General features: G+C 36.7%; 1 protein-coding gene across 3 annotated transcripts in view; it reads left to right on the forward strand.

Moving 5' to 3' along the window:
- Cped1 (cadherin like and PC-esterase domain containing 1) overlaps positions 1 to 25,542 on the forward strand; it is a 242,350-nt gene that overhangs the window by 117,517 nt on the left and 99,291 nt on the right. For all 3 annotated transcript variants that reach the window (XM_048340123.1, XM_048340125.1, XM_048340124.1), the window contains 9 exons: positions 45 to 187; positions 984 to 1,056; positions 2,368 to 2,535; positions 4,036 to 4,140; positions 5,625 to 5,794; positions 10,170 to 10,240; positions 10,619 to 10,669; positions 14,873 to 15,059; positions 16,048 to 16,216. In XM_048340123.1, the coding sequence (XP_048196080.1) occupies positions 45 to 187; positions 984 to 1,056; positions 2,368 to 2,535; positions 4,036 to 4,140; positions 5,625 to 5,794; positions 10,170 to 10,240; positions 10,619 to 10,669; positions 14,873 to 15,059; positions 16,048 to 16,216 (1,137 nt within the window). The remainder of the gene's footprint in view (positions 1 to 44; positions 188 to 983; positions 1,057 to 2,367; positions 2,536 to 4,035; positions 4,141 to 5,624; positions 5,795 to 10,169; positions 10,241 to 10,618; positions 10,670 to 14,872; positions 15,060 to 16,047; positions 16,217 to 25,542) is intronic.

The raw sequence follows: 25,542 nt of genomic DNA on the forward strand, positions 1-25,542 counted from the left end.
GACCATTACTTCACCATGTGAACCATATTCATTTTTTCCCTCAGCTGCAAACATTTTTTGAGACATTCCTAAGGGCCAGTTCACCTCTGCAGGCCTTTGATAATATGAAGGAAATAATTAGCAAACTGCTGGTGGCAGCTGAGGTAGTCAGTGAACCGTCTACCTTGGGACCAAAGACCTTCCAAAGGTAAGAATCATTTTTACTTAAAAATACTCTATTTACTAACACATATTAAAAATATCTCAATAACCACCGGCTCTTGGAAAATTTTGTCTGTACACAAATATGATCTTCTAAACACATAGGCAGTTAAATCCTAAGACTGGAGCAGGTAACACTTTTAGTGTCCAAATAATGATGACCAGCAATGAAAAAGTTTTCCAAGTTAATTTTTAAATTTAAATTTCCTTTCATGTTCAGCTGATTTGGTCATGTGTACTGTTTTTACTATGCATAATTTTACCTACACATAATAAATTTTGTTTTAAAACATATTGATGATTTCAAAATGCACTGAAGGAAACATAAGTCTTTCTTAAACACATTCAATAGCTTCTAACCTCTTATCTCAGATTATTTTATATAATTTATTGCCTTTGTTCTAAGGAAATGTTCCATCTACTCTCTCAAAGAAAGAAGTGCCTTAATTTATCACACTCATTATTATACTTTACATGTCAACAGGGCCCTAGCAGGTAGCAGTACAAGTTTTCTTCTCTACCATTACATTTTCATAGACTAACTTCATTGATAGTTCAATAGAAATAGCTTAGATAAATTTGTGTTTTCTGTGACAAAGGAAACCGATTCCTAATTTATGAACCGATTATGTGTAATTTTCAATTATCCATTGCACCACTCCTTTTAATCAGTTCAGACATTGAAATTGAACTATAGCAGTTATCAACAATATAACATCATATGATAGAGTACGTGTAGCAAATGAATGTATTTTCATATTCCCTTGTGTTTTTCATTGCAGATGTAGATTATGTTTTCAGCTCTTAACTTTTGATATTGGTTACAGCAGTTTAAAGTACCCTACTGTGCTTCAGGTGAGTGTACCAGGGGCTTCCTTAGTAATGTGGGGGTGGGGTGAAAGCAGGAGGAGTGGGGGTGGAGAGGGGAGAGAGAGAGGCGCTATTTACAACTTTCATTAACACTATTAAGTCTTCTCTACATCATTCTGCAGGGAAGTAACTTATATGAGGAATCTCTGGGTTACTACCCTTAATGTAATGTACCATACAATCAACAGGAATTGTCTATTGTTTTATCATTTTGTATGCAGTAAATGTGTTATGAAGCAAAGTAGATAGTAATGGAGAAACACAATATATAGAGTTAATAAATTGTAGATTAACCAGGGTACTCAAATAGTCTTCTGAGAAAGGTAACTTTGCTTTCTTTACATTGGACACATTTCGTTTTGAATTAGTTTATGCTTTAAGGTTACAAAAGAAAATAGTTGGGTGCCAGGGTGGTTCACACTGTAATCCTACCTACTCAGGAGGCTGAGATCTGAGGATCATGGTTCAAAGCCAGCCCAGGAAGAAAAGTTCCCTCGAGGCTCCTATCTCCGATTAACCACTCAAAAACCAGAAAAGGCACTGTGGCTCAAGTGGTAGAGCACTAGCCTTGAGCACAAAGAGGCTCAGGGACAGGGCCCATACTGACCAACCAAACCAAACAAATATATGTTTATTTTAAATGATTTCCTAATGTAAATTGAAGACATTTCTATACCCTTAGATTCTCTTTCTTCCTTGAATTAAATAAGATGTTTTAGATCACCTCTCACAGGATTTTTTCTCCTGTGATAACTTTCCAGGGCAATGACAAGAAGGAAATATTAGGTTAGTATACAACAAGCTTTATGTGGGTTACTGAGTAGGAAGAAAAGTAGAGAGAAATCACGATGCTATGAGTAGCCAGAATTCAGCTTCACACAGCATGAGTCTTCAGACTAGAATACAGAGAAAGCAGTTACAGAAATTTAGTTCAATAGCTTTAGTGTTTATCTATAAAATTTCAAATTTATGATGTGACCATTTTAGTGGTCACTTATTCATTATTTTTGCACACGTAATGGATATTTTGACCTATATGTTTGCTATTATTCAAGAACCAAATTATTCTATTGTAAATGTTGCCATGATAAACTAATGTGACTCTGTATTAATTTTATGCATTAAACAATTGTATCTTTCAAGGAATATTACTCACATTTATAAAACTGTTGACCTCCAAAGAGACCACTAGATGTCAGTTCTGATCTACAATCCAACAGGAAATACACCATGTCTCAGAAGTAATTGTTTGATACCAATTGAACATGTTTGCTATGCTTTTTTATTCTCTCAAAGGTGCATGAATATTTACATTTTCAAGATGGTGATAATATGGATTTTGAGGACCAATATATAGAAGAATTACTTTTAAAAGATACTTTCAATTTTCTCTTCTCCAAAGATTCTTCACCTCCCGCATTCTCTGAGATATTTCAAAGACTGTATAGATCAGGTGTATTTAAGGTAAGTGTGTACTTTTGTATTGAGAAATACCCCTTCAAGTCATTATATGGAATGTTATTTTTACGGTTCAAACAATTTGATCATGTATTTGAAATTATTACTTGTTATATCATACCTGTTATTTTTCTCTGACTTGAGGACCAACATTATTTTGAAGTTGTACAAGACAATGGCTGTCATAAAAATTACGAACTTAAAATGAAGTGAAACAGTTCATAATTCTGAAGGAATGTTTTTGATATCATGTTGAACATATATTATATATTAAATGCTTTAAGAGACATGTTAGAAGATTTTGGAGGTAGTGTAGAATAATTGAGAGTGCTCAAGATTAACAACAGGTTGGTTTAAATCACTCATAACAGTTTACATGTTTGGTTAGATGCTGATATTTCAGGTGTGGAGTTTTTGAAGAACAATCTTCTGGGTAGGGTAAAACATATTTCAGGGCTGGGAATGTGGCTTAGCGGTAGAGTGCTTGCCTAGCATGCATGAAGCCCTGGGTTTGATTCCATGGCTCCACATAAACAGAAAAGGCTGGAAGTGGCGCTGTGGCTCAAGAGGTAGAGTGCTAGTCTTGAGTAAAAAGAAGCCAGGGACAGTGCTCAGGCCCTGAGTCCAAGGCCCAGGACTGGCCAAAAAAAAAAAAAATTCTAAAGCCAGGTGCTGGTGGCTCACTCACACTTGTAATCCTAGCTACTCAGGAGGCTGAGCTTTGAGGATGGTGGTTAGAGGCCAGCCCTGGGAGGAAAGTCTACAAAACTTTTCTCAAATTAACTACCAGGGAAAAAAAGCCAGAACTAGCTTTGAACAAAAGAAGATCAGGGATACACAGACACACAGACATGCACACACACACACACACACACACACACACACACACACACACACGCCAGAGGCAATTCTATAGGTTACCAGCACATTGTTCCTTACATACTTTTCTTTTCCAAAACCCGTATTTTCAGAGTTTGAAGGAGTACAATTTTCAAGATATCATATCACGGGATTGATGCTTTTACATCAATCACAACTTTCTCCCTATAGAGCATCAGTCCTCTCAGTGATGAACTGGAAAAGAAATGAATGTAGGAAAACCTGGATTGGCAGGATCTGCTTGCTGTAGTCTATGAAGCTCCATAGCAGTAACACCCCCACATGGGTTCCTATGGGTACACTCATTGAGAGCTCTCCCACCTCCATATCCCCACAAGCCAGAGGAAAACCATCCTGTATTCTCGAACATTCTTCTCTCCTGTGCTCCTTTCCCCACCCTTTCTACCAAAGCATCATTGAGCTATTTCATCCAGGTGTGCTTTGCAAATGATGGTGTTTTCTTATACTCGTATAGAGCTATGACAAGTAAAAAATTCTATGCTTCATGTAAAATTAATTGGCTTAGCTCTTTATAGAGTTCAAAAATAAAATGGCTTGGGAAGTGGAAAGACACTGGATAAAGATGACTTGATATTTTAAACAATTATTTTTTTCTCCCCAACACAGGGTGAAAACTATCAAAAGGAATTAAAACAATGTTTATCGTTTGAGGAAATTAATTCAATTATGACTTTTGTGAAGGAACTTGGAAGTCTGGGACAATTCCAACTGGTAAAACCAGAATGATATTTTATTCCTTTTGATTAGTGAGATTTTAGTAGATCAGCCATTGACTATCTGCTTTTGACTTCAAACTGACAAATATATTTCTTTACAAAGTAGAAGCCTTATGGCTACTTTATTCTTCCTTTCAGAGATAAAAATAATAAAATGAGCAAGACCTATTTTCTTTAAGAGTTTTTCAATGATATGACAAAGAAGGTGAAAGAATGTGGAGTTCTTATAATGGCCAGGATTGGATAGTTTTCAAGTGAGAAAATGTCATTTTTTTCTAAAGAAGTTTGATTTTATCTTTGATACATTTTCATGAAACCAATATTTTCTACTGCTTAACTCTTTTGAGTTGAGTAAAACAAAACATAATAGAATGTAACAGGATTTTAGAAAACTGTCTTAAGTCTTAATTGATTGTAACTCTGAAGCAGATATCAAAGCAAGGAATAATGTAAGTAACTATAAGAAACTTTTACTGGATGAGGCCTTTTAAAGTGTATGTTTTTTCTTTTATATATTTCCTGGTGTCCTGTTGACTTATTGGTCAGCACCAAGGGGTAATTTATTGCATGTGAATGTCCATATGCAGTGTTTTCAATTATGCCCCTGGAGAGAATATGAAGATTTTTTTTCACTTTTCCTCTAATGTTTGTTTTTATAAAATGCCATTTTAAAGTAGTATTTTAGATTTATTAATAAATACTACTTGGAGATCTGATGTTTGATTCAAGCACTTGTTTTGCTTATTTTTTCAAATCTATGCTTATTTCACTACAACCAGCTTACTAAGCTAATTAAGAAATGTTTGGCATTGAATTTTATAATTTAGTCTAGTATTTTAGAGGGTTTGGAATAAGTTTATTACTCTACAGATAATTTAATCAATATATTTATCTTTGTAAGTAATTCATGAATAAAAATGGTGCATTTGTGTAATTTGGCCAATATTATAGAAAAATAGTCAAAGAGACTCATCTTTCAGGAATTTATTGTTTAAGATACTGTGAACATCAAGATTATCTTTTGGGATTAAAGACACTAAGTAATTATTTTGCAGGCACAATGGCAAACCCTGTTTTCTTTATTCTCAGAATAGAACTAGATATCTATGGATTATCTTTTTTGTGAGATGTAATATTTCTCATTCTGACATTAATCACACATAACATAAGGTTTCACCCCATATTTTAAGCTGCCTGTGTCCCTGTTACCTAACTGTTTTTAGATAACCATTTCAGGAAGGAAAAATCTATTTTCAATCAATGAATGGAAATAAAACTGATTTGAAAATATGATTGCCAGAAAAATTAGTGGCATTTACCTTTACAACTGCACAGAAAACTAGTGTATGGCACTAGCCAATGGATTTTGAATATATCACTGATCTTTAAAAATACCTAACTAAATTTGCCCATTGGTCTGCATTTAAATTTACTTTTCCACATCTCTGATAACATTTTGTGTTTGAAATTTCCTCTCAGCTCTTCCCACCTGCCACTCTAGGGACTCAATCTGTGATTCGTGACTTTTATGATATAGCAAGTTCCATGGGAAAACCTGGTTCCATCCTGGCCCGATACTCGTTGCTTTTAAATGTATTTGAACAATTTTGGCTCATGAATAAAAAGGCACAGCTCTATCCACTAGAATGGTAAGATACCACAAATATGCAATTGTACAATCCCCCTTGCAAAAAGATTTTGCCTACATTGAAAGGGACAAAAAAGGAAGTATATCCCCAAATCCATGCTCTGGAAAAAATCAAAGATATTAAGGCATTAAAACCATAATGATCCTAGTGGTCTTCTTACATAGTATATCCTATCTATCTATCTATCTATCTATCTATCTATCTATCTATCTATCATCTATCTATCTATATCCAACAAATTTTCAAGCTACGTTTTGACTCTACTAGAGAGTAATTTTTAAAATTGAAAGTTTCAGTTCAGTTTTCTCTCATGCATTGTAGAAGCATTTGACAGAAAGAATTAGGTGAGATTTTTCTGTAAATATGGATTATCAGTCAGAATGGAACCTGATGAGTAAGAATAAGGATCTTGAAGGAACGATTTAATTTTGGGTACATCTCATGTATGTGTATGTACACATATGTTGGATTTAAGAAGGTAGTTTGGTATCCCCTCTTCCTTCCTAAAGAGAGATAAGAATGAGGGAAGGAGAGACAGATGGGGAAGGTTAGATATTATTGCTTCAAGTAGTTGGCAAAAACGTGGGGCATCTATTCTTTTGTAAGGATGGAATTAAGGGAGCATTTGACTTTTCTAGTGCCAGGAAAACAGAATTAAACCTAAGCCTCTGAGGGACATGAAAGAGTAATGGACATTCCACACTCATTTACATCACTTGCAGTCACCTTTGGGAATCATTTCTGCTCTATTGGCTTATATTTCATTTCCTTCTGCTTTAGGAGATGGTGGATATGGTTTAATAAGATATTCTCTCTCTTGTAATTAAAAGAACACAAATAACCACATATACGAACAGTTCTTAGACTGTCTCCCAGGATCTGAATTCATTTTCATTGTCACTGCTTTATGAATTTGGCCTTAAACATGGCAAATAATAGGCCTGGCAGAAGGGATTGTTCATGTGCCTGGATATTATGTTTTAAATAACAGCTCAAAGCTGCTTTGTTTTTACTTTGCACTTACTCAGATAATCCAAGACTGTCTTGTTCATCATTAAGATCTGAAAGGAGCACATTTGATTTCCCCAGGAGCCTATTTAAGTATTGTTTTTAACTTGGAGTAAATTCCTCTGAGACCTGCAAGCTTTCGAACATTTGTTTCCCACCAAGTATTCTTAAGTGCCACATATGTTGTAAGGTTAAGCAATCCACAGAACTTAAAACCAGAAGATCAGCTTACTATGCAAAATGGTAATTTACTAATAATGGCCAATATTCAGTATAATTACAAAGGAGCAGGACTTTTTACTTTAATCAGGTCAGTCTTGGGTAAAACTGATTAATTATAGTAGGAAAGGTTCTGAGTCTGGTGAGACCGCTTCCTCATCTGTAGCATGTGGATTATCCCACCTGCCACATATTTTTCCAGTACCATTATGGAGGAGAGTTCCCATGAACCTCACAGGTAAGCTGGAAATAGCAATACACTTCCACTGTGTGTTTCTATGTCATCCCAAAGTTACCATACTACCTTACTACTGTGTACTACTTTATATAAAAAAAAAATTAAAACATAAAGGCAAGCGCTGGTCGCCATGCCTGTAAACCTGTAATCCTAGCTACTCAGGAGGCTGAGATCTGAGGACTGGGGTTTAAAGGCAGCCCGAGAAGGAAAGTCCATGAGATTCTTGACTACAATTAACCTCTAGAAAACCGGAAATGGCGCCGTGGCTCAGGTGGTAGCACACTAGCCTTGAGCTGAAGAGCTCAGGGACAGTGCTCATGCTCCAAGTTCAAGCCCTACAACCCACAACAACAAAAAAAGTAAAACATATTTGAAAGGCTTATGTATGTTAACACTGATCAAAAAGCTATCAAGAGGGCTAACCTCAGTGATTCATGCTTGTAATCGGTGGTTCAGGAGGCAGAGATTGGGATGACAGCAGTTCAAAGCCAGCATTGGCAAAAAAGCTAAAGAGACCCTCTTTTAGCAAATAAGGCAGATGACTAGAGATGTAGTTTAGTGATAGAGTGCTTGCCAAGCATATACAAGGCTCTGGTTCAATTCTCAGTATCACAAACAAAACAAAATAACAAACGGTGTTTGGTGTGACATGCATGCAATCCCAACTATGCTGGAGGTGTAGGAAGGAAGATCATGGCTTGATGCTGGCCTAGGCAAAAGTACAAAACTCTATCTGAAAAATAACCAAAAGCTAATTAGAGATATAGTTAGTATATTGCTCCTAGGAAGTTTCAAATAAAAATTCAAAAGCTCAATTTGAATGATAACTGATTCATGCTTCATCACAGGGGAGATTCAAACTACGGTACACATCATCTAGGTGAGGAAGTGGAGGTTCTAAGAAGATGCATAGCTAACACACACTGAATAGGGACAAGGATGCTGGCCTTTACCCATGGTCCTGTGCTTTCTTCGATTGCCTCATGCAGTCAAGGTCACTGTCACTTTTCACGATGGCCACCTCCATGTTGTTAGACAGAATGCAACAGCTTTATATAGTCACCCTTACTCAAGGATCTAATGACTTCATCTTTCCTTTAAAATAAAGATCATTTGCTTAGAGCAACAAAGTGATGAAAGAGAAAGTCAGGAAAACAAGTTATAGGCAATAGTTCTGTGTGTACCCCAAGGCTCAAACTTCAGAGGTGCCAATGGAACTGGAATAAATCTGAGTGGAAAGGAAACCTTAAAGCAAGCATTTGTGTACCATCTGCTAATCTAGCAGGAAAGTAAGTTGCATGTGTACTTTGCTCTAAGGAAAGGCTTTCCAGGAAAATCCACATGGACACAAAACAAATTTATTCACAAAACTACAGAAGGAATCTCTGCAAAATGGTTTTGCAGGCAAAATTTCCCATTCCATTAAGATAGTAATGTTTCCAAAAATCTAGTTTGTTTGCATTTCAGGTTTGTATCATTTTTGAGAGATTCTCCTGGAGAATTCTCTCTTTTCTTCATGGAAATTCTAAGAATTTTATTTTTAATTTGGCTTGGCTCCCAGTTGGACTTCAACTAAACATAGCTCACTGGGAAAGTATTTTCCTACCATACTTGAGAACCTGGGTTCTATTTTCAATATTTCTTAGAAAACAAAAACAACATCAATCAAAATAGCCATATCTTACACCATGCTTGCTTAATCCATTTTCTCATTCTTTGGGAAGGAGAAACTTTTCTAAAATAAGTTGTAGACATCATTGCGTTAATTTTGACTTCCTTGTAGAAAGCAAAGAAAATAAAAACTTTAAAGAGAGGACTGGGAATATGGCCTAGTGGTAGAGTGCTTGCCTCATATACATGAATTCCTGGGTTCGCTTCCTCAGTACCACATTTATAGAAAAAGCCAGAAGTGGAGCTCTGGCTCAAGTGGTAGAGTGCTATCCTTGAGCAAAAAGAAGTCAGGGACAGTGCTCAGGCCCTGAGTTCAAACCCCAGGACTGGCAAAAAAACAAAAACTGAAAACTTTAAAGAATAAAACAGCAATAAAATTATCACACCTTTTGGCATTAATACTGTATTTAATTTGTCACTTATCTTTGGTTTCTTCTTTGGTGGTTATATTTATATGGTAAAGAAATTGAATATGCCAAATTTTTCCTTGTTTTGCTGTACTATCCATAGCAAGGTCTGGTATAATAAATGCATAGAATGTTGCATAACACAGAGAATTTTATATCCTTCTATAGTAATCCCATGAGGTAAAGCAAGTATCATTTTCTCCATTTAGGGGGATAAAAAGAAAAATTCATATCAGCACATGGAAATCATGTCAGTAGTCTGGGGACAATCATGTCCTGTGTTCTCTAATATTAGGGCCAGATTTAAGGATTTAAAGGGCACTCTGCCCACGGTTTTAGTTAGTTACACAACAGAGAAGATGAAGTGAACACAACAAGATATGACTAACTGTACCACTCACCAGTGATTATCAGAGTTTACGGATAGAAGCCTTGGCATCTGCTCCTGGCACTTAAGTTTCTTCAGTTTGGGATATGTTCTCAGAGGTTCTAGGCATTGTTTTGCTTCAAAGCCAAGGAACATTTGCCAAAGATACTGATAATGATATGAGCTCTTGAGTCATTTCTGTTGAATCCAGGCTTCCAGAGATTGCTACAGAGTTGGACTACAGTGTCTGTTTGTCCTGATTCTCTTCAAATGTGCTTCTCCTGATTACAGATGACGGAGAGGCCCACCCACCTGGCCAGAAGCCAAATTGCCAGCTTTGAGCAGTGATTTTCTGCCTTTGTCCAAACAACTATACCCTCACTGTGTGCTTCATTTAATTTCTATGATTAACTCTCCATTTTGTTCACATGATTGATCCCGAGTTGTCTGGCATTGAATTTGCAGGAATTCTTTCACAGAAGATGAGGATATTGAAAAACTACAAGTGCTATTTGATGCAACTGAAAACAAAAGAGGTAAAAGCATAAAGTCCCACTCAGTCCAGCATAAAAAAAGAAGTACTGCCTGGCCAGAAGATAAGTGAAAATGCTTCATTAGCAACTAAAAATGAAAACTAAGCAATGGATCACCTACAAACCATGGATGACATTTAGACCACTCATTTATTCTCTTAATATTTTTGTTCTTGAAACAAGCACTCATCTAGCTTTGAATCAAATACCTTTATTTGAATATTTATTATAGCAGTGAGCTTTATTTATGAATGCTCACTGATGTAATCTGAGGAAAATAGAAGCTGTGTGTTAATGAATTGCCTTTTGAGATAACTAAAACCTTAGATAATTAAAAGTTGAAGCAACAGTTTTCCTAGTAATTTATATTTGTTTTTTTAGATGCAGTTCCTCAAATTACTAATGAAAATAAAGATACACATTGCAACAACAGTGAGTAGAATTTAAAGCACTTCAGCAGTCTAAACAAGTGTTCATGCTTGAAAAAAAATTGGATTATGTTGGGCAATCTTTAGGCTTATAATTTGTTTCAACTGAATTTGGAGATGTTACCGTATTTCTGATCAGGTCAACATAACTGTCAGTTTGCATAAAATAATTTTTTTTCAATTTTTAGCATGAATATTACATGCATTTTGTTTGTTTGTTTCAGCACTGAGTTTTAAGTTTAGGGCATTCATTGCACTTGCTAGACAGGTGCTGTACCACTTGAGCTGTGCCTGCTACCTTTTTGGCTTTAGTTAGTTTTTCTACATGGCTGCATATTTATTCTTTGATAATCTGAACCTGGTTTTCCTGTTTATTTTTTGCAAGTAGCTGAAATCACAGGCAAGCAACAACACACTCCACTTTATTGGTTGAAATATTGTTTCTGGAACTTTTTGCTCTAGACTGGCCCGGCAAAACTCATGATTCTTGAAATCTCCATGTTTTTAAAAAATATCTGGGGTTACAAGCTTGAGCTACCTGTGCCCAGCCATGTCTATGTCCTGTTCTTTTTGGTTCTGTTTGCCTTGACTTCATATGTTGGGACAGTGCTTTCCAAATTTATTATTGAGGCCTCTGAGGTTCTCAGACTTGATGTTGGAAGAAACGTTTCGCTCATTGGCCTTAGCCATTGATCTTTAAGGACCTTACCATCCAGAAGGGATTTAGTACTTGTCAGGTGGTTATAGGATTCAAAATACTAGAGGTGGAGTAGACTTTTTTTAATAACAAGTGAGAGGGTATTCTTTTAGAAAGTTACAAATATATTTTCTTAAATGTCTTGTATTTTTACCAAGACATAGTGCAGAAACATATGCATTGTATATTTGAGCATACTTAACATTACAACTAACTTTATTCACTCTGATTAAAGCTAAGTACATGCATTTTTCCAACTTTAATTTTAGTTTTATTGGAATTGACTTTATTTGTGAAGGATGATTTTTTTTTTTTTTTTTTTTTTTTTTTTTTTGGCCAGTCCTGGGCCTTGGACTCAGGGCCTGAGCACTGTCCCTGGCTTCTTCCCGCTCAAGGCTAGCACTCTTCCACTTGAGCCACAGCGCCGCTTCTGGCTGTTTTCTGTATATGTGGTGCTGGGGAATCGAACCTAGGGCCTCGTGTATCCGAGGCAGGCACTCTTGCCACTAGGCTATATCCCCAGCCCGTGAAGGATGATTTTTGAAGTATATGTTTTGACAACACATATAGACAAATAAATGGATAGATGTGGATGTATTTAAATAGACAAAATTAGAATGAATATTTGTCTATGCTGTGACAAGCCCTGGGCTAAATATGAAATGGCAACCCACCCCCCCCACAAAAGCATGTCACTTGGGGCTCCTTCATTCTCATTTTGAAATAATAATGGCACTGGCTGATCTCATCTTTTTTTCAGTTCCTAGGTCATGGGGTGCACATGAGGTGAATATGTTGGATAGCTCCCCAACATTTTCATATTAATAAGTCTAGGCTTGGAGCTCCATAATTCATTTCCTCTTTTAATGATATAACATCAGATTTTTTTAAATACTTGATTTTAGCTAAAAGTGGGTCGAATCATCTTTAAGACTTTGGAGTATTCTTGATATTTAATGTAAGTTTTGATTATCCCTCAAGAAAACAATAAAATTCAATGGTTAAAAGAAATTCACTAAAAGCAACCAAAACTTCATCTACCTTTACCATGTATACTTGCCAAATAGGTTAAGGAGCCTGCCTCCACTCCTGCATGCTGGGTTCTGTGTAGATCTAAGGGACGTTGAACCTAAACATGTTAGGACTTGGCTGGGAAAGAGGCCAAGGAAACACCAGGTGTTTGGAGGCAGTGACTGATGATTCACTTGAAGATGATGTCAGAGCTAAATCAACTTACAAGCAGGGGTCTGTCACACCGCTCCCCTGCTAGGGGTGGAGAGCTCCTGAAGTCATTTCTTAGAGAAAAAAAAATAAGCATTTGATACAATCTTGGCCAAGAAAGTAATTGCACATTTATTTCACTTCATGTTGGGTCATGGGCCAGTTTATCATGGGTACAAGCCCCATCAACACTGTGATGGTAAGAGAAATATGAAAAGAAATGTTAAAATTGTACACGACAGGAAATCAATCCTCAGTGCATTTTTATAAAATGTCACCTAGGATTTTGTATTTTATTTTGAGAGAAAAATTCATTGCTTTATTATTTATTTAGTGGTTTTCTAGCATAGAGGCATAGTGCAAGTATGTTCAATTCCTTCCTGGTGAGGGAATGGGCCTTTCCACAACACAGTCTAAACTATCTAATGTCATGTTGGCTTTACAGCATCCATTGCATCAAATCTCATGATTTATAATATCCTGTTTTCGACTGTATTTTTCTAGTGTCTTGGACATAGAGTATGTTGGTAGGAAAATGAATGCAGTATATTAGAATACTTATAGATGCACATACCATAAGCCTAGCCACTTTGGGTGCTGAGAACCAATGGATCATGGTTTGAGGCCAGCCCAAGAAATGAAGTTTACAAGACATCCCCCTCCCTTCTCAACCCAGAGCTGAGCACACTGATACTTGACTAGCATCTACATATCATCGGTATAAATATGTAATAATTATATACATTATATTATATATTTATCTCAATGGAAAGCAGAAGGTGGTAGTGGTGATCTCTTGTCATCTCAATCACCATTGAAACCTAAAATAGACTGATCATTATCTATGCACCCGAGTGGGCAGGAAGCATGATCCTATCAACAACATAACCAGTGCACGAAAGAGCTGCAGGTGGGGCTCAATAGGAGAGCATCTGCCTAGCAAGTTGGAGGGCTTGAGTTCAAACCCAAAAACTGCAACAATAAAATGGAAGAAAAGGAAGGAAGGGAGGAGGGAGGGAGGGAGGGAGGGAGGAAGGAAAGAAGGAGGGAAGGAAGGAAGTAAAAAGGAAAAAAGAGAAACAAATGTATTATTTGAATCTGAATTAAAAGCTGTGATCGTCACAGAATGAACTGTGATAAACTAGTATCCACCCTTGTAACCTTTTTTTCTCTCTTATCATAAAAAAGGAGTTAAATCATTATTAAAATCATAGCCTATATTTCTGATTTCTATAGAATTTTCTGTATTTGCACTGGAATGTGATTAATTATTAAAAGGAACCGATGGAAAAAAGGAATTATGAAACACAAGTGTTGTAACTATTTCACTGAAAAATATTTTACTATGTTATTGGGTTATTTTTGCATTCTAAACATTAACATTAAATACAATTTAACAATGTGCGCTATATCTGCCAGGAAAGCTATTTTTCACACGAAGATACTACTTCATACATTAAACTATCAGGGAGAAAGATTTCTCCCTTGTGTCTTAGAGTCAGTGGTAGCATGTCCTATTCTAAACTCTGGAATGGCTTTGGGTAGCATGTAAGGTTTCCTTCTGATGTTTTGGCACATTTTTCCGATGTTGAGGTTGGCCTAGAGGGGACAGGCATCAGGGTAGATGCTTTTATCTAAGTGTTTGGTGTATTCCTGGAGTCACATTCAGTATTCCACCCTGCTGCTTTTGTATCAACTGAATGGCACTTCAGTGACACTTCCAGGAAAGACATTTCCCTTATTGTCTGCTGGGGTCCTGCTGGTACCCCCTGAAGAGTCATTCCATCCATTCACCCAGTTTGATATATGCCACCAGGCATCGTGAAAATGTTAGCAAACCTCAGGAGAGACATTGCCTTTCAACTTTCAAGGGCTGAGGGAAAAAAAAAATACAATCTATATAAAACCAACTAATGTCAATGGCTGTTACATGGTTGTTCTAGAAAACTGAATATCCAGCTGATGCCATAGACCCTGTCTAACCAGGGTGCTGAGTGGACAGTAAGCAGGGATCACTGAAAAAGTCACAGAATTGAAGCCAGGTGTCACTGGCTCACACCTGTAATTATAGCTACTCAGGCAGCCAAGAGCTAGAGGATTATGGCTTGAAGTTATTCAGGGCAGACACTTGGAGACTTCATCTCCAGAATAACCAGAAATAACCAGAGTGACAGCAAGCAAGCAAAAATTCAAGTCCCAAAAGTAATTAGCCAAAACAAACAAAAAGAAGAGATCTAACAATTTTTTAGCTGTCTTTGTCATTCTTTGGTGTTTTTTTTTAAAAAACAGATAAACACACGTTGTGTTATATCAAGCAGATCTACACACAACCGCACTTGGAACTAAACCCTGAATTTAATCCGAAGATCAAAGATTATTACTCTGAGGTGCCCTTTGATGTGGTGACAGTGACCATCCACGCGGAGGCTGCTGAGTGCCAGTGCAGGGCGCACCTGCAAGAGCGGACAGGCCCAAGGTACTGGCTGGGGCTGAACTGAAGCATCTCTGTGGGGAGCAGACATTTGACCCAACCTTAAAACATGATTCAGGAATAGGGGAACTACAATGGTCATTTGCAGAAATTGCCAGGGTATGAATCCATCTCCTTTTTCAGGCCTAATGTGCTTTTAAAACGCACAGCTAGGGATTAGAGGCATGATGGCTCCATTGGTAGAGCGCCAGCCAATGAACAAAGCATCAGGCAGGGATTAGGGAATCCTAATCTTCTCCCACCCCCAAAGCACATCTATGCCCTACTCATTTATTCCCAATCTGTGACTAATCTTTATAATGATGTAACAGGAGAGGATCCTGTTATATAATGGAGCAGGAGGAACCATTAAGGAGAATTCTGTTTTTTATCATCTTCATGTTCTCAGATTGTTGAAGTAATCTCCTTATTTTCTAAGCCAACTTCCCACATCTAAGAATCATCAGGGATTCATTGCGTAAAAAAGATAGTTATGTGCTTGAAAGTTACCACTTCTTTTTGTTTGTAATTCTGAAAAGGGAATAGGACCTTATAACATAATGCTTCTATAGGGAGAGAGGCTGTGGGACCCCAGATAACTGAGAGTTTAGAAGAGGAAAGAAAGCTCAAGCCACTTCCCATCTTGGTTTTACCTTGGAATTGGGGGCAGCTGGTTTCCAGTTCTACGTAATAGTCGGTTTTCATCATTCTAGTAAATGAGATAAGGTGAAGCCTGACAATTGGTTAATAACTATTCATTCCTGTCACTTTAGCCAATGGAGGGCAGTACTTGCTCTACTTAAATCTATATGCAACTGATTTAATTTTCTTTTCATTGTATCAGCCTCCTGAAGTTGTGTTGATCTTATCTATGTTATGCAAATAGTAGTCATTTAATAAATCATGATATCTGACTCATTTGGGCTGAGTTAAATGCACCCCATTCATATTAATTCTTTCTCCATTCATCCCTCCTATCCTTGTTGGTCCACAGCTCCGCCAACTATCCTTTGGGATTAGGAATAAACCGAATCTCAGTGCTTGTGGTGGATGAATCTCCAGCAGAGGGCGAGATGCTGATCACATATAAACTCACCATCTATAGAGAAGACCGCCCAAGTCTGCCCTTTTTTGAGGACTTCACAGCCTGCGGTTTTGTGCAGGTAAGTGAACTTTACATTTGTCCTTGACTTCAATTGGGAATGATTTGTTAACCCAGGTGAAAAATGCCAACTGAAAGTTGTTACAAGAAATCATGTGTTTTCAAATCTCAATGTGGTCTTTGCAAAAGAGCAAGCGTGTGGGGTGAGAATGTGACTCCTTGCCCTGACTGGTTTTCTTCTTAGTGTGGTGGCCAATCCCTGCATACTTGGTGTGGAGTAAATTTATTGGGGTCCCTATTTTGACAAAAAGGTCTGAGTACTAACACTTCATTTTGAAATGGATTTCACATTTCCCTTTAAAATTTTGCTGTTTTCCTTGGATTTGTCCCCAGATCTACTTTTGAAAATTTCAACTGGATTCAAGGGAATTCATTTTAAAGAATGAAAAGAAAATTTACAGGACTTTTTGTTTGTTTGTTTGTTTAACAGATGGGATACTGAATAAATAAAATTAAAATTTACTTTGGGTAGATGTATTTCCCATTCACTTCTCAGACCTAAATCATATCTCAAGACTGTAGTTTCTCCTTTGAATAACATATACCGTGTTGAAGGGTAAGCCTTGCTAGTTTAGGAATGTCTTTTTGGGTAATTTCTCCCTCTGCTTTTGCCTTTTTATTTTAAAGGATTCTATATGTAATCATCTACAGTTTTCACATGATAGATACTCCCACGCTAAAGATGATTGTAGGGAATTAGTAATTGGTATTCTTATCATTTATCTACTGAATAGTAGAATGTCCAACTGTAAAAATGATTGGTTAATATTGAGTGAATGCATATCATATACTGGGAGCTTTGATGTATAAAATCATTGACAAACTTCTAACCATATGCTTCAGTGGGCAGATTATAATGTGTTAATGTTTAAATTTGATGTCATATAACAATGATTCTCTATCACTACCACTATCTCATCAGTTCCCAATATATACTTTCCACATTTAAGGTATATATCCCTCAGACTTTTTAGTATGAGGAATTTTATTTTTTTGTTGTTGCTGACATACTATGAGGCAAAACAGAATTGACGCCATACAAAATAACTTTAAAATATCATTCACATGATATTGTATCAGATTTACAACATTTGCATGTATTAGAGGTTATGTAGGGAGGTAAGAAAACACCATGCCAAACTTTCAGTATTGGTTTATATACACACACAGTAAGAAACAGAACTCTTAGGGTTCCCCCTGAATTTTACTGCAAAAATAGTACAAACTACTTAACCTAGTAATCTATAAAAATAAGCACGGTAAGAAGCCAGCTAAGCTTACACATGACAATAGATGCTCAGTGTCTCAGCATTGAGCTTTCTTTACCAGTTGTCTTGTCCATGCACAGCGCCCCCCTCAGGTCAGTGTGGTAAGTGCTGCCTCCTGGCTGGGAGTGGGGTGGGGTGGGGCTACTGCTGCATGACAATGGTACCTTTAGGACCTGACAATTACTGTCTGCCGACAAGCATAGTATCTTCTTCCTCAGCTGTGCTTGGGGAAAGTTCTTTAATGAGGACAACCTTTGGAACCAGATATTGCAGTTAGTTATTCTTATTTGCTAAGGAAAATTTTAATTTATGAATTACCACTCGCTCAAAGGGAATTTCACATTAAAGATGTGTAAAAGATAGTGTGACACAAGTAAAAAAAATCACTTTGGAAGCTATTAATTCATATATTTTTGAGAAGGTAGCATAGAATTCCATAGCCACATAGATTGTGGAGTAATGGTTTAAACAAAGCTATTGTTCTTAACTACAGAACCTCTCTGAAGCTTTAGTGTAACCGATTCCAAGGGGCCATCCATGAACAAGAGAATACAGAGTGTGCTTCATTTTTCTGCTTATCCGATGTCACTTTAGTAAAATAAATATTAATATTTGTCCTGTTGAGAAACTATTGGGCTAGAGTTGAGAGAAAATTTCAAAATATGCCCCTTTTAATTTTCTGCTTTCCAGTTTCCTGTGTTTTGGCTGTGGTATCATCTCAGCCTTTTTCTGAATTTGAAAACAGATAAGGGAACCATGACAAAATGCTAAATCAGTGAACAAAAACATAGGGAAAGTTGTATTTCGTGTAGGTGTGTGCATGTTTGTATGGATATAATTATTTCCAAATCAAATATTCTCACCCCTTTGCCTTTTTGGTGGAACAATTTCTCTTTTTTTTTGGCCAGTCATGGGCCTTGGACTCAGGGCCTGAGCACTGTCCCTGGCTTCTTCCCGCTCAAGGCTAGCACTCTGCCACGTGAGCCACAGCGCCGCTTCTGGCCGTTTTTTCTGTATATGTGGTGCTGGGGAATCGAACCTAGGGCCTCCTGTATCCGAGGCAGGCACTCTTGCCACTAGGCTATATCCCCAGCCCCGAACAATTTCTCTTTTGCAAACTGCTAATTGGACTAGAAAATGGTTAATGACTGTATTTACTAAAGTTAACCTCATACATATCTTATAGGGCCATAGCACAAACCAGTTATGTACCCAAGATATGTGAAGGTGTGCATACATCAACAGACACCTGTAAAAAAATAAATCAGATCAGTTTTGCTCACAACCGCTGAAACGTGGAAATCATTCAGTAAGGAAGGAGTTGAGACACCATCTAGACTCTTGAAAATAAATTAATCAGTGATATACACACCATGACGAGAATAAAGATGAAATACAATATGAAGATACATTGTACTTCATTTATATGAGGTTTAATTGCTAGCAAAGTTAGTCTATCATCATGGTAACAAGGAGAATAGTGGTTATCCAAAGGTTATGGGTGACTGTAAGGTTAAGGAAACATGAATAAATGTCTCTTATCTTGATTTAGCCAGTGTTCACATATAGCTGGGTATACTGAGTTATAAAAACTTAAATGTCTTGTGATTAGGGAAATTTACTGGATATAAACTATATATGATATAACATATGCACTAATGGAGATATTTACATATAAACTTCAGCTCAATAAAGTTAGAAAACAATGTTTGTAGGAAGGTATGTATTGTTATCTTCCAAGATATGCTTCCCTTCTCAAATAGCATATTAATCAGAAACGAGATAATTGCCAGGCATTTTCCTTAGAGAATAGATTAAGTTAGGAATGTATTACTGTAATGAAAAGAAAAATAGCAGAAAATTCTTGTGGGATGAATCTTATAGGTGATTGCAGGAAAGTATTTCAGTCATTTATAAGGAACTTTTACAGAAGGTCATAATTTAAAGTTTATGGGTGGTCCTAAAATAAGTGCTATATTTTATAACATGGAAAAGTGTCTAATAAGTATAAGTATTCTGGAGGTTTTCTTTTTGAAATTGTCAAATGAGTGAACAACACAAAAATTTGGCATGAATATTATTGTTTGGTTTGGATACTTAAGCTAGGCCAGGCAGCCTCATGGACTGTGAAAAATTAACAGCACAGGTAGCATTTTCTCACCATAGGCTGGGGCTAAAAATGCTAATCCAAAGATCTTACTTCACTTTCTTTCTTTTATGTTAATCTCATAAGGGTCTTTAAATTCACTGAAAGTTGATGTAGCATAACGAAGGGACTGGTACAAAGAAAGAATGGGAATAAAAAAATCTCTTGTCAATTCCTGGGTATTTTTTAAAAGTCCTAAATTAAGCCAATAAGCTAAGCAGCTATACATTATGAAACTTAAAAACATTGGTGTTCAAACTGTTCTTTGGTTTTCACAACAATAGTACCCTCACTATTTTCTCAGGACTGAAACCCACAGTTGAATGATTAAAGTGCTAGGTTGTTCTATTTGAATATCCAACATGTACTCATTCAAACCTAAGAGATTAATTAAACTTTAGTGATAGTTGACTTATTGGTAAGGAGGAAAGCATTACACTTTCTCCTTACATTTTAAAGTAGATTTTCATCTAACAGATTGTTGTGAAATTTCAAATAAATTTTGTGTTGCTGTAACAAAATTCTTGAAACTGAGTCACTATAAAGAATGAAAATGCATTTCTCACAGTTCTGTAGACTAGGAAAACCAAGATCAAGGCCCTGGCCTTTCAAAGTGTCAAAACAAACAAACAAACAACAAACAAAAAACCCAAGTGTCTGGTGAGGCCTTCTAGATATGGCCTTATTCATTAGAAGTTTCCAACAGGGCCAAAGGAGACATTGGTTCTCACAAGGAAGAAGAGCTAAAAAGCAAAACTAGGGCCTAAGCTGGTTCTCTCCAGGCATTTCATAAGGCAAATGAGCCCATTCACAAGAGTTTGCATTAATCATGTCCCAAAGGTCATAGCTCTTGAAATCAGTACAATAAGGATTAAATATTTGTTAATTTTTAAAATTCTGTGGAGGTGATTGCCAAGTTTTGTACCTAGGGCTTCATTCTTACTAAGCAAATGCTCTACCCCTTGAGCCATATGCCTACTATGATATTTTGGTGACTAATAAAATAGTTTAATTTGTTAGAGATTTATTTATATTGTTCATATTTTCAATCACTAAGTACCTGCTTAACCACAAAAATCTCCTAAAAGTTTTCATAATGACTCGATCACAATTAATACGACAATAGGAATTGTGTACGGTAGCCACAGACAACTTTCAATTATTTTGGGTGAGGGAGAAAGAGGTCATTTGAAGGATACATTAGGTTGTTCCGTCCTCAGCCTTGTTGACATGTGGCACTGGGTAATTCTTTGAGAAACTGACATGAGGGCTGTGTAGTAACATTGGACACAAGATTACAGTAGTGCCCCTTCTTCAAACTGTTACAGCAAACTGTGTTTTCAAACATTGCCATTACCTCTTGTAGAGCAACTTCAATTGCCAATCACTGAGTGAGACAACAGTTCTTGTGACTGTCCTGTGCATCGATTAGCATCACGAATACTTTCAGAGTAATCCTTCCACATTATGTGTTAGAGAGCCATTGTTATCTGTTTTCATCTTCACACTTTTAATCATGCCTAGTCAATGGTACCATTCTGGCAGCTCTTTGTTCTACACATCAATCAGCTGTCTTTTCTGATTATAATGCAATTAACATAATCACAAATGTGCATTTAGTTGAATAAAAAGTGTTCTGAATGAAACAAAAACATCATAGAACATACTTGGACTGTTTCATTTTGATTTACTCATAAATATATAACAGTTTTCTGTTAAGAAGAATGATTCTGATAGTAATAAATAAACTTACTTTGGCTGGAAAAATGTCATGCTCAAAATTAATAAAACATATTTATGTCCTAAGGAAATGAAAATACACGTGGAGAAGTATTTCTCTTTATACCATTTCCTAAATCTAATTGTTTGACATGGATAACAATAAAACATTCACTGAAGTTCTTTTGTATGTATTCTATAGTCTCATATTCATTTTGCCCCAAAAGTGTTGTGTCAGAATATGACTATAAATTAGATCTACAGAGCAGTTGGAGAGCCCAAGCCTAAGAGACTATATTTCATGAACCTATTTGCTAAAAATCAGTTTTCATTCTAAAATAGATTATAATCTGCCAAGAAAAAAATCACAGGAAGGTAAAATAGTATGTATATAAATAAACATAAATAAAATAAAATAATAAATATTAGTGTGTATGTTTGTACATATACACTTTGTGCTTTGTACTTGCTAGACAAATGCTCTACCAATTGAACCACAGTTCTAGTTCTTTTGTTTCTCTTTTTATTTTTTTATTTTTAAGATAGAGTTTCCTGCTGTTTGCTTTTGTTTGTCTTTTTACTATGACTAGCCTCTAAACATAATCTTCTTCTCTTAAGTAGTTTGGACCACCACACAGCAGGAAACATCTTCTTCTTCTTCTTCTTTTTTTTACAAAAGACTGGGCTGGCATTTGTCTACACATTTAAAACTGGTTTGCTGCTTTATTAAAAAGTTTAGATTCTGAGTTATTAAATGGTGTGTGAATGACTTCAATTACAGTACTTGGGAATGCTTTATAATTTTCTTCTTGATTTTTGTACTCTTCCAATACCACAGAAGAGCATTATAAAATACCTCAAAGTGATAGTTGCTAACATCTTGGCATGTATTTTGTAATAAGAGAACAGAAACTCATTTCTCAATAATCATTTAATAAAAATGTGTTAGTTTCCCAAGCTTTAATATTCACTAAATACTCATGTTAGTATTTTTTTCTTATTTATTGTCAAAGTGATGTACAGAGAGGTTACAGTTTCATACATTAGGCCTTGGGTACATTTCTTGTACTGTTTGTTACCTCCTCCCTCATTCCCCCCTCCCCCCTTCCCCTGTCCCTCGCCCCCCCCCCCCATGAGTTGTTCAGTTGGTTCACACCAAATGGTTTTGCAAGTATTGCTTTTGGAGTCATTTGTCTTTTTATCCTTTGTCTCTCGATTTTGATATTCCCTTTCACTTCCCTAGTTCTAATACCAGTATATAAGTTACCATACCTATTTCAGTTTACCAAGGAATGTGATTTCATTTTCAACAATAGAATCTGTGCTTCAGGGAAATGCTCTTAACTGATTAGAAGTTGTTAGGTGTGTGGTATAGATGGTGTTCTTTTAAAATCTAGTCTGCACTGGAGAGGCAGAGAATGCTTAGCAGTCACCACAGAGGCAGCGCAAGAAAGTGCAACGCTTGTAGAACTGTGCTTTGTGCAAAACATTAACTTCAGCACTTTACCTTCCTGTCTTAGTGTTCCCCCCCACACCAGTAAACAAAGGCCATTTTTATACTGTTTACTTTTGTTCCTTGTAGACATACTAAGGCTTTAGTAAGGTGTGAAGCCTTTTCCAAACTCCCTTAGTGGCAGGATGGGATTTGAGACAACTGCTCTCCTACTTACAATGGGTTTGCATCCCACTAAGACTTCCATATGCTAAAAACCCATGTAGCCCACCTAGCCAGACATTGTAGACTTACTTGCCTAATTAAACATGCCTATTCAAATGTTTTCATCAGCCATCAACAGTGTTGTGTGTCATGGACTAGGTGCCTCCCATTCCTACTAGATAAATCTGATGGATTCACTGCAGACATCCATTATATTACCAGGGACCTGGGCTGGATGCATTATTTCAAGTCAGGTTAAGTATCCTAGCTTTACACACTGAACCTTTTGACTTATTTCAAGTTCTGTTGGTGAAAGTTTGTTCATGAATGGAGAAATCCTTCACCAGCTTTCCTCAACCATCCACCTGGAGGCTGAGATTATTAAGGTTATAGTTCCAAGACCATTTTGTGTAGGGAAGTTTATGAAATACCTTTTCAATAAGAAGTTGGACTTGGATGTGGTGGTGAATGCCTGTCATCCCAGCTACAACCGGAAGCTGAAAATAGGCTGGTCAGTGTCTAGGCACTAACCTGAACAAGGAATGAGGCAGAAAATAGGGGCAGAGACATTGCTCACAGGTTAGAGTACCTGCCTCGCAAGCCAAATTAGGGAAGTTTGAAGCACAGTGTTTTCAAATGAAGTCCAAATAGAAGAGTAAAGCAAAGCAAACAAAACACCTAGAACAAGGGACATGAAAAGGTATTTCCACAAGCACTGTGTGAACTGGGTATTTGGAATGCATAGACCTTCTCTATGGCCAAACAAATAGCCAAGGCATGGTGATTCCTGGCAATCATTTTCATATAAAGCAAGCAAAGATGAGAGAAGTGTATTCCTTAATTCATGGTCTATTTTAGTGCTTGTGTAAAAGATCTTCTGGTGTTGGTGAGAGAGTGATGTTAAATACTCCCCACCTGAGTTAGTGTAACTTATGGTCAGGTAAGTTACTATTGAAAAAAACCCAACAACTCAAAACATCTGTTCTATGTTGCTTCCAGCAACATTTACTTCTTTGACTAAGAAAAGCAAAGTTTTATTACTGTTAACTGAGCAGAGGCTCTTCCACAATGTGGAAGAACAGCCAGAGTTTACAGAATGCAGACTTTATTGTAATCTCCTCTTTTGTTTTCTTGAAATGTATGTTTTGGTCGTTTTGATTGCTTAACCAGAGAGAGAAATAGAAATGAGCCCTTGGAGGGTTTTATCGTTGTTTATTTGTTTGTTTGTTTGGGCAAGGCCTGCTGGAGTAACAGGATTTCAGATGTGATGTGAGATTCTGAAGGAGGCTGTGGACAGAAGAAAAGCAGATAAGGAGATGCTCTTTGGTAATCCCAAACAGGAATGCCCCCCTTTTTTTTTTTTTTTGTAGGCATTCATGGCTTGAAAAGGTTCTTGGCTATTTTATCTTGCATTCTCCACATTCTTCCCCATTTTCAAATCCAAACTAATTCCAACAGAGATATTTACCTGGAGAGCAGTAATGGCGAGAGAAGATGGCTTCTCAATTAAGCATTTATAGGTCTCCCTACTACAACCAAACCAATCCTAGAATATGATGAAGTTAATAAATGACATTTTAAATAACAAAATTTAGTTCTCTGTAGGACACATATAAGCAGTGAATTTCTATGAGCCTGTAGTTCTCAACCAGTTAGAGTAAACACAGGTTTGACTGAAGAATTGGCATGTCACCAATGTTGAACTATTTCTAAGGTATGGAAAAGAAGCCAGGCACACATTTCTATGCTAGCACTACACAGTCCAAAGCAAAATACTACTACCAGTGACAAACACAATAAAGATAATTCCATTTCTCACATATAGTATAATTATAATTCAATTTACTTAATGTTCGTTTTTTTCCATGAACGATACTGTTCACATACATTGTTCCATTTTGTTAATAATAAAGACATCACCATCTATATAACAACATAGTACTTTGGAGTTATGTGTCATCTTACAATGGTCTTTGTTAGCACAGAGACTCAACCATTAGTTATAGTTCCCCAAAGCCACCAAATCTAATGCTTGCCTTAGAAATAAACAGTTGGAAGGAGCAATCTAGCCATTGCTTTTTCTCACAGGCTCAGAAAGCAGTTACAATGTATACTGAATGGTACTCGTGGAAACACATGGAAAGTTAATCATCTATCATTGGGGCCATTTACATGGTCATTAGTCAAACATGTCCATGTGCTTTCTTTCAGCAGGCTGTAACAAATTGCTTTTTGTTCAAAGAAAGTTTGGCCCAGTGTTTCTATTAGGTAATGTGGAGAAAATGTTCCTGTATACTGGCGGGTAAGGTTTGCTGTAGCCAGTATGTGCTGTAGGAACAGAATGGGAATGCAGGGCTCCCTACAGAGGGCCTGCCCTACCTCAGAGCTTCGGGATGCTTTCATACATGTTCTCTCAAGACACATTGAACTTCTTTTGAAAATGCTGCTAATTTATCTTTTTTTCCTCCTTTACCCACTTCCCTTTCTTAACTAGGACTGAGTTTTCAGCTTTGTACCTGACCTTACTCTTCAAAGCA

Source organism: Perognathus longimembris, chromosome 2, assembly GCF_023159225.1.
Source record: "Perognathus longimembris pacificus isolate PPM17 chromosome 2, ASM2315922v1, whole genome shotgun sequence".
Taxonomy (NCBI): Eukaryota; Metazoa; Chordata; class Mammalia; order Rodentia; family Heteromyidae; genus Perognathus; species Perognathus longimembris.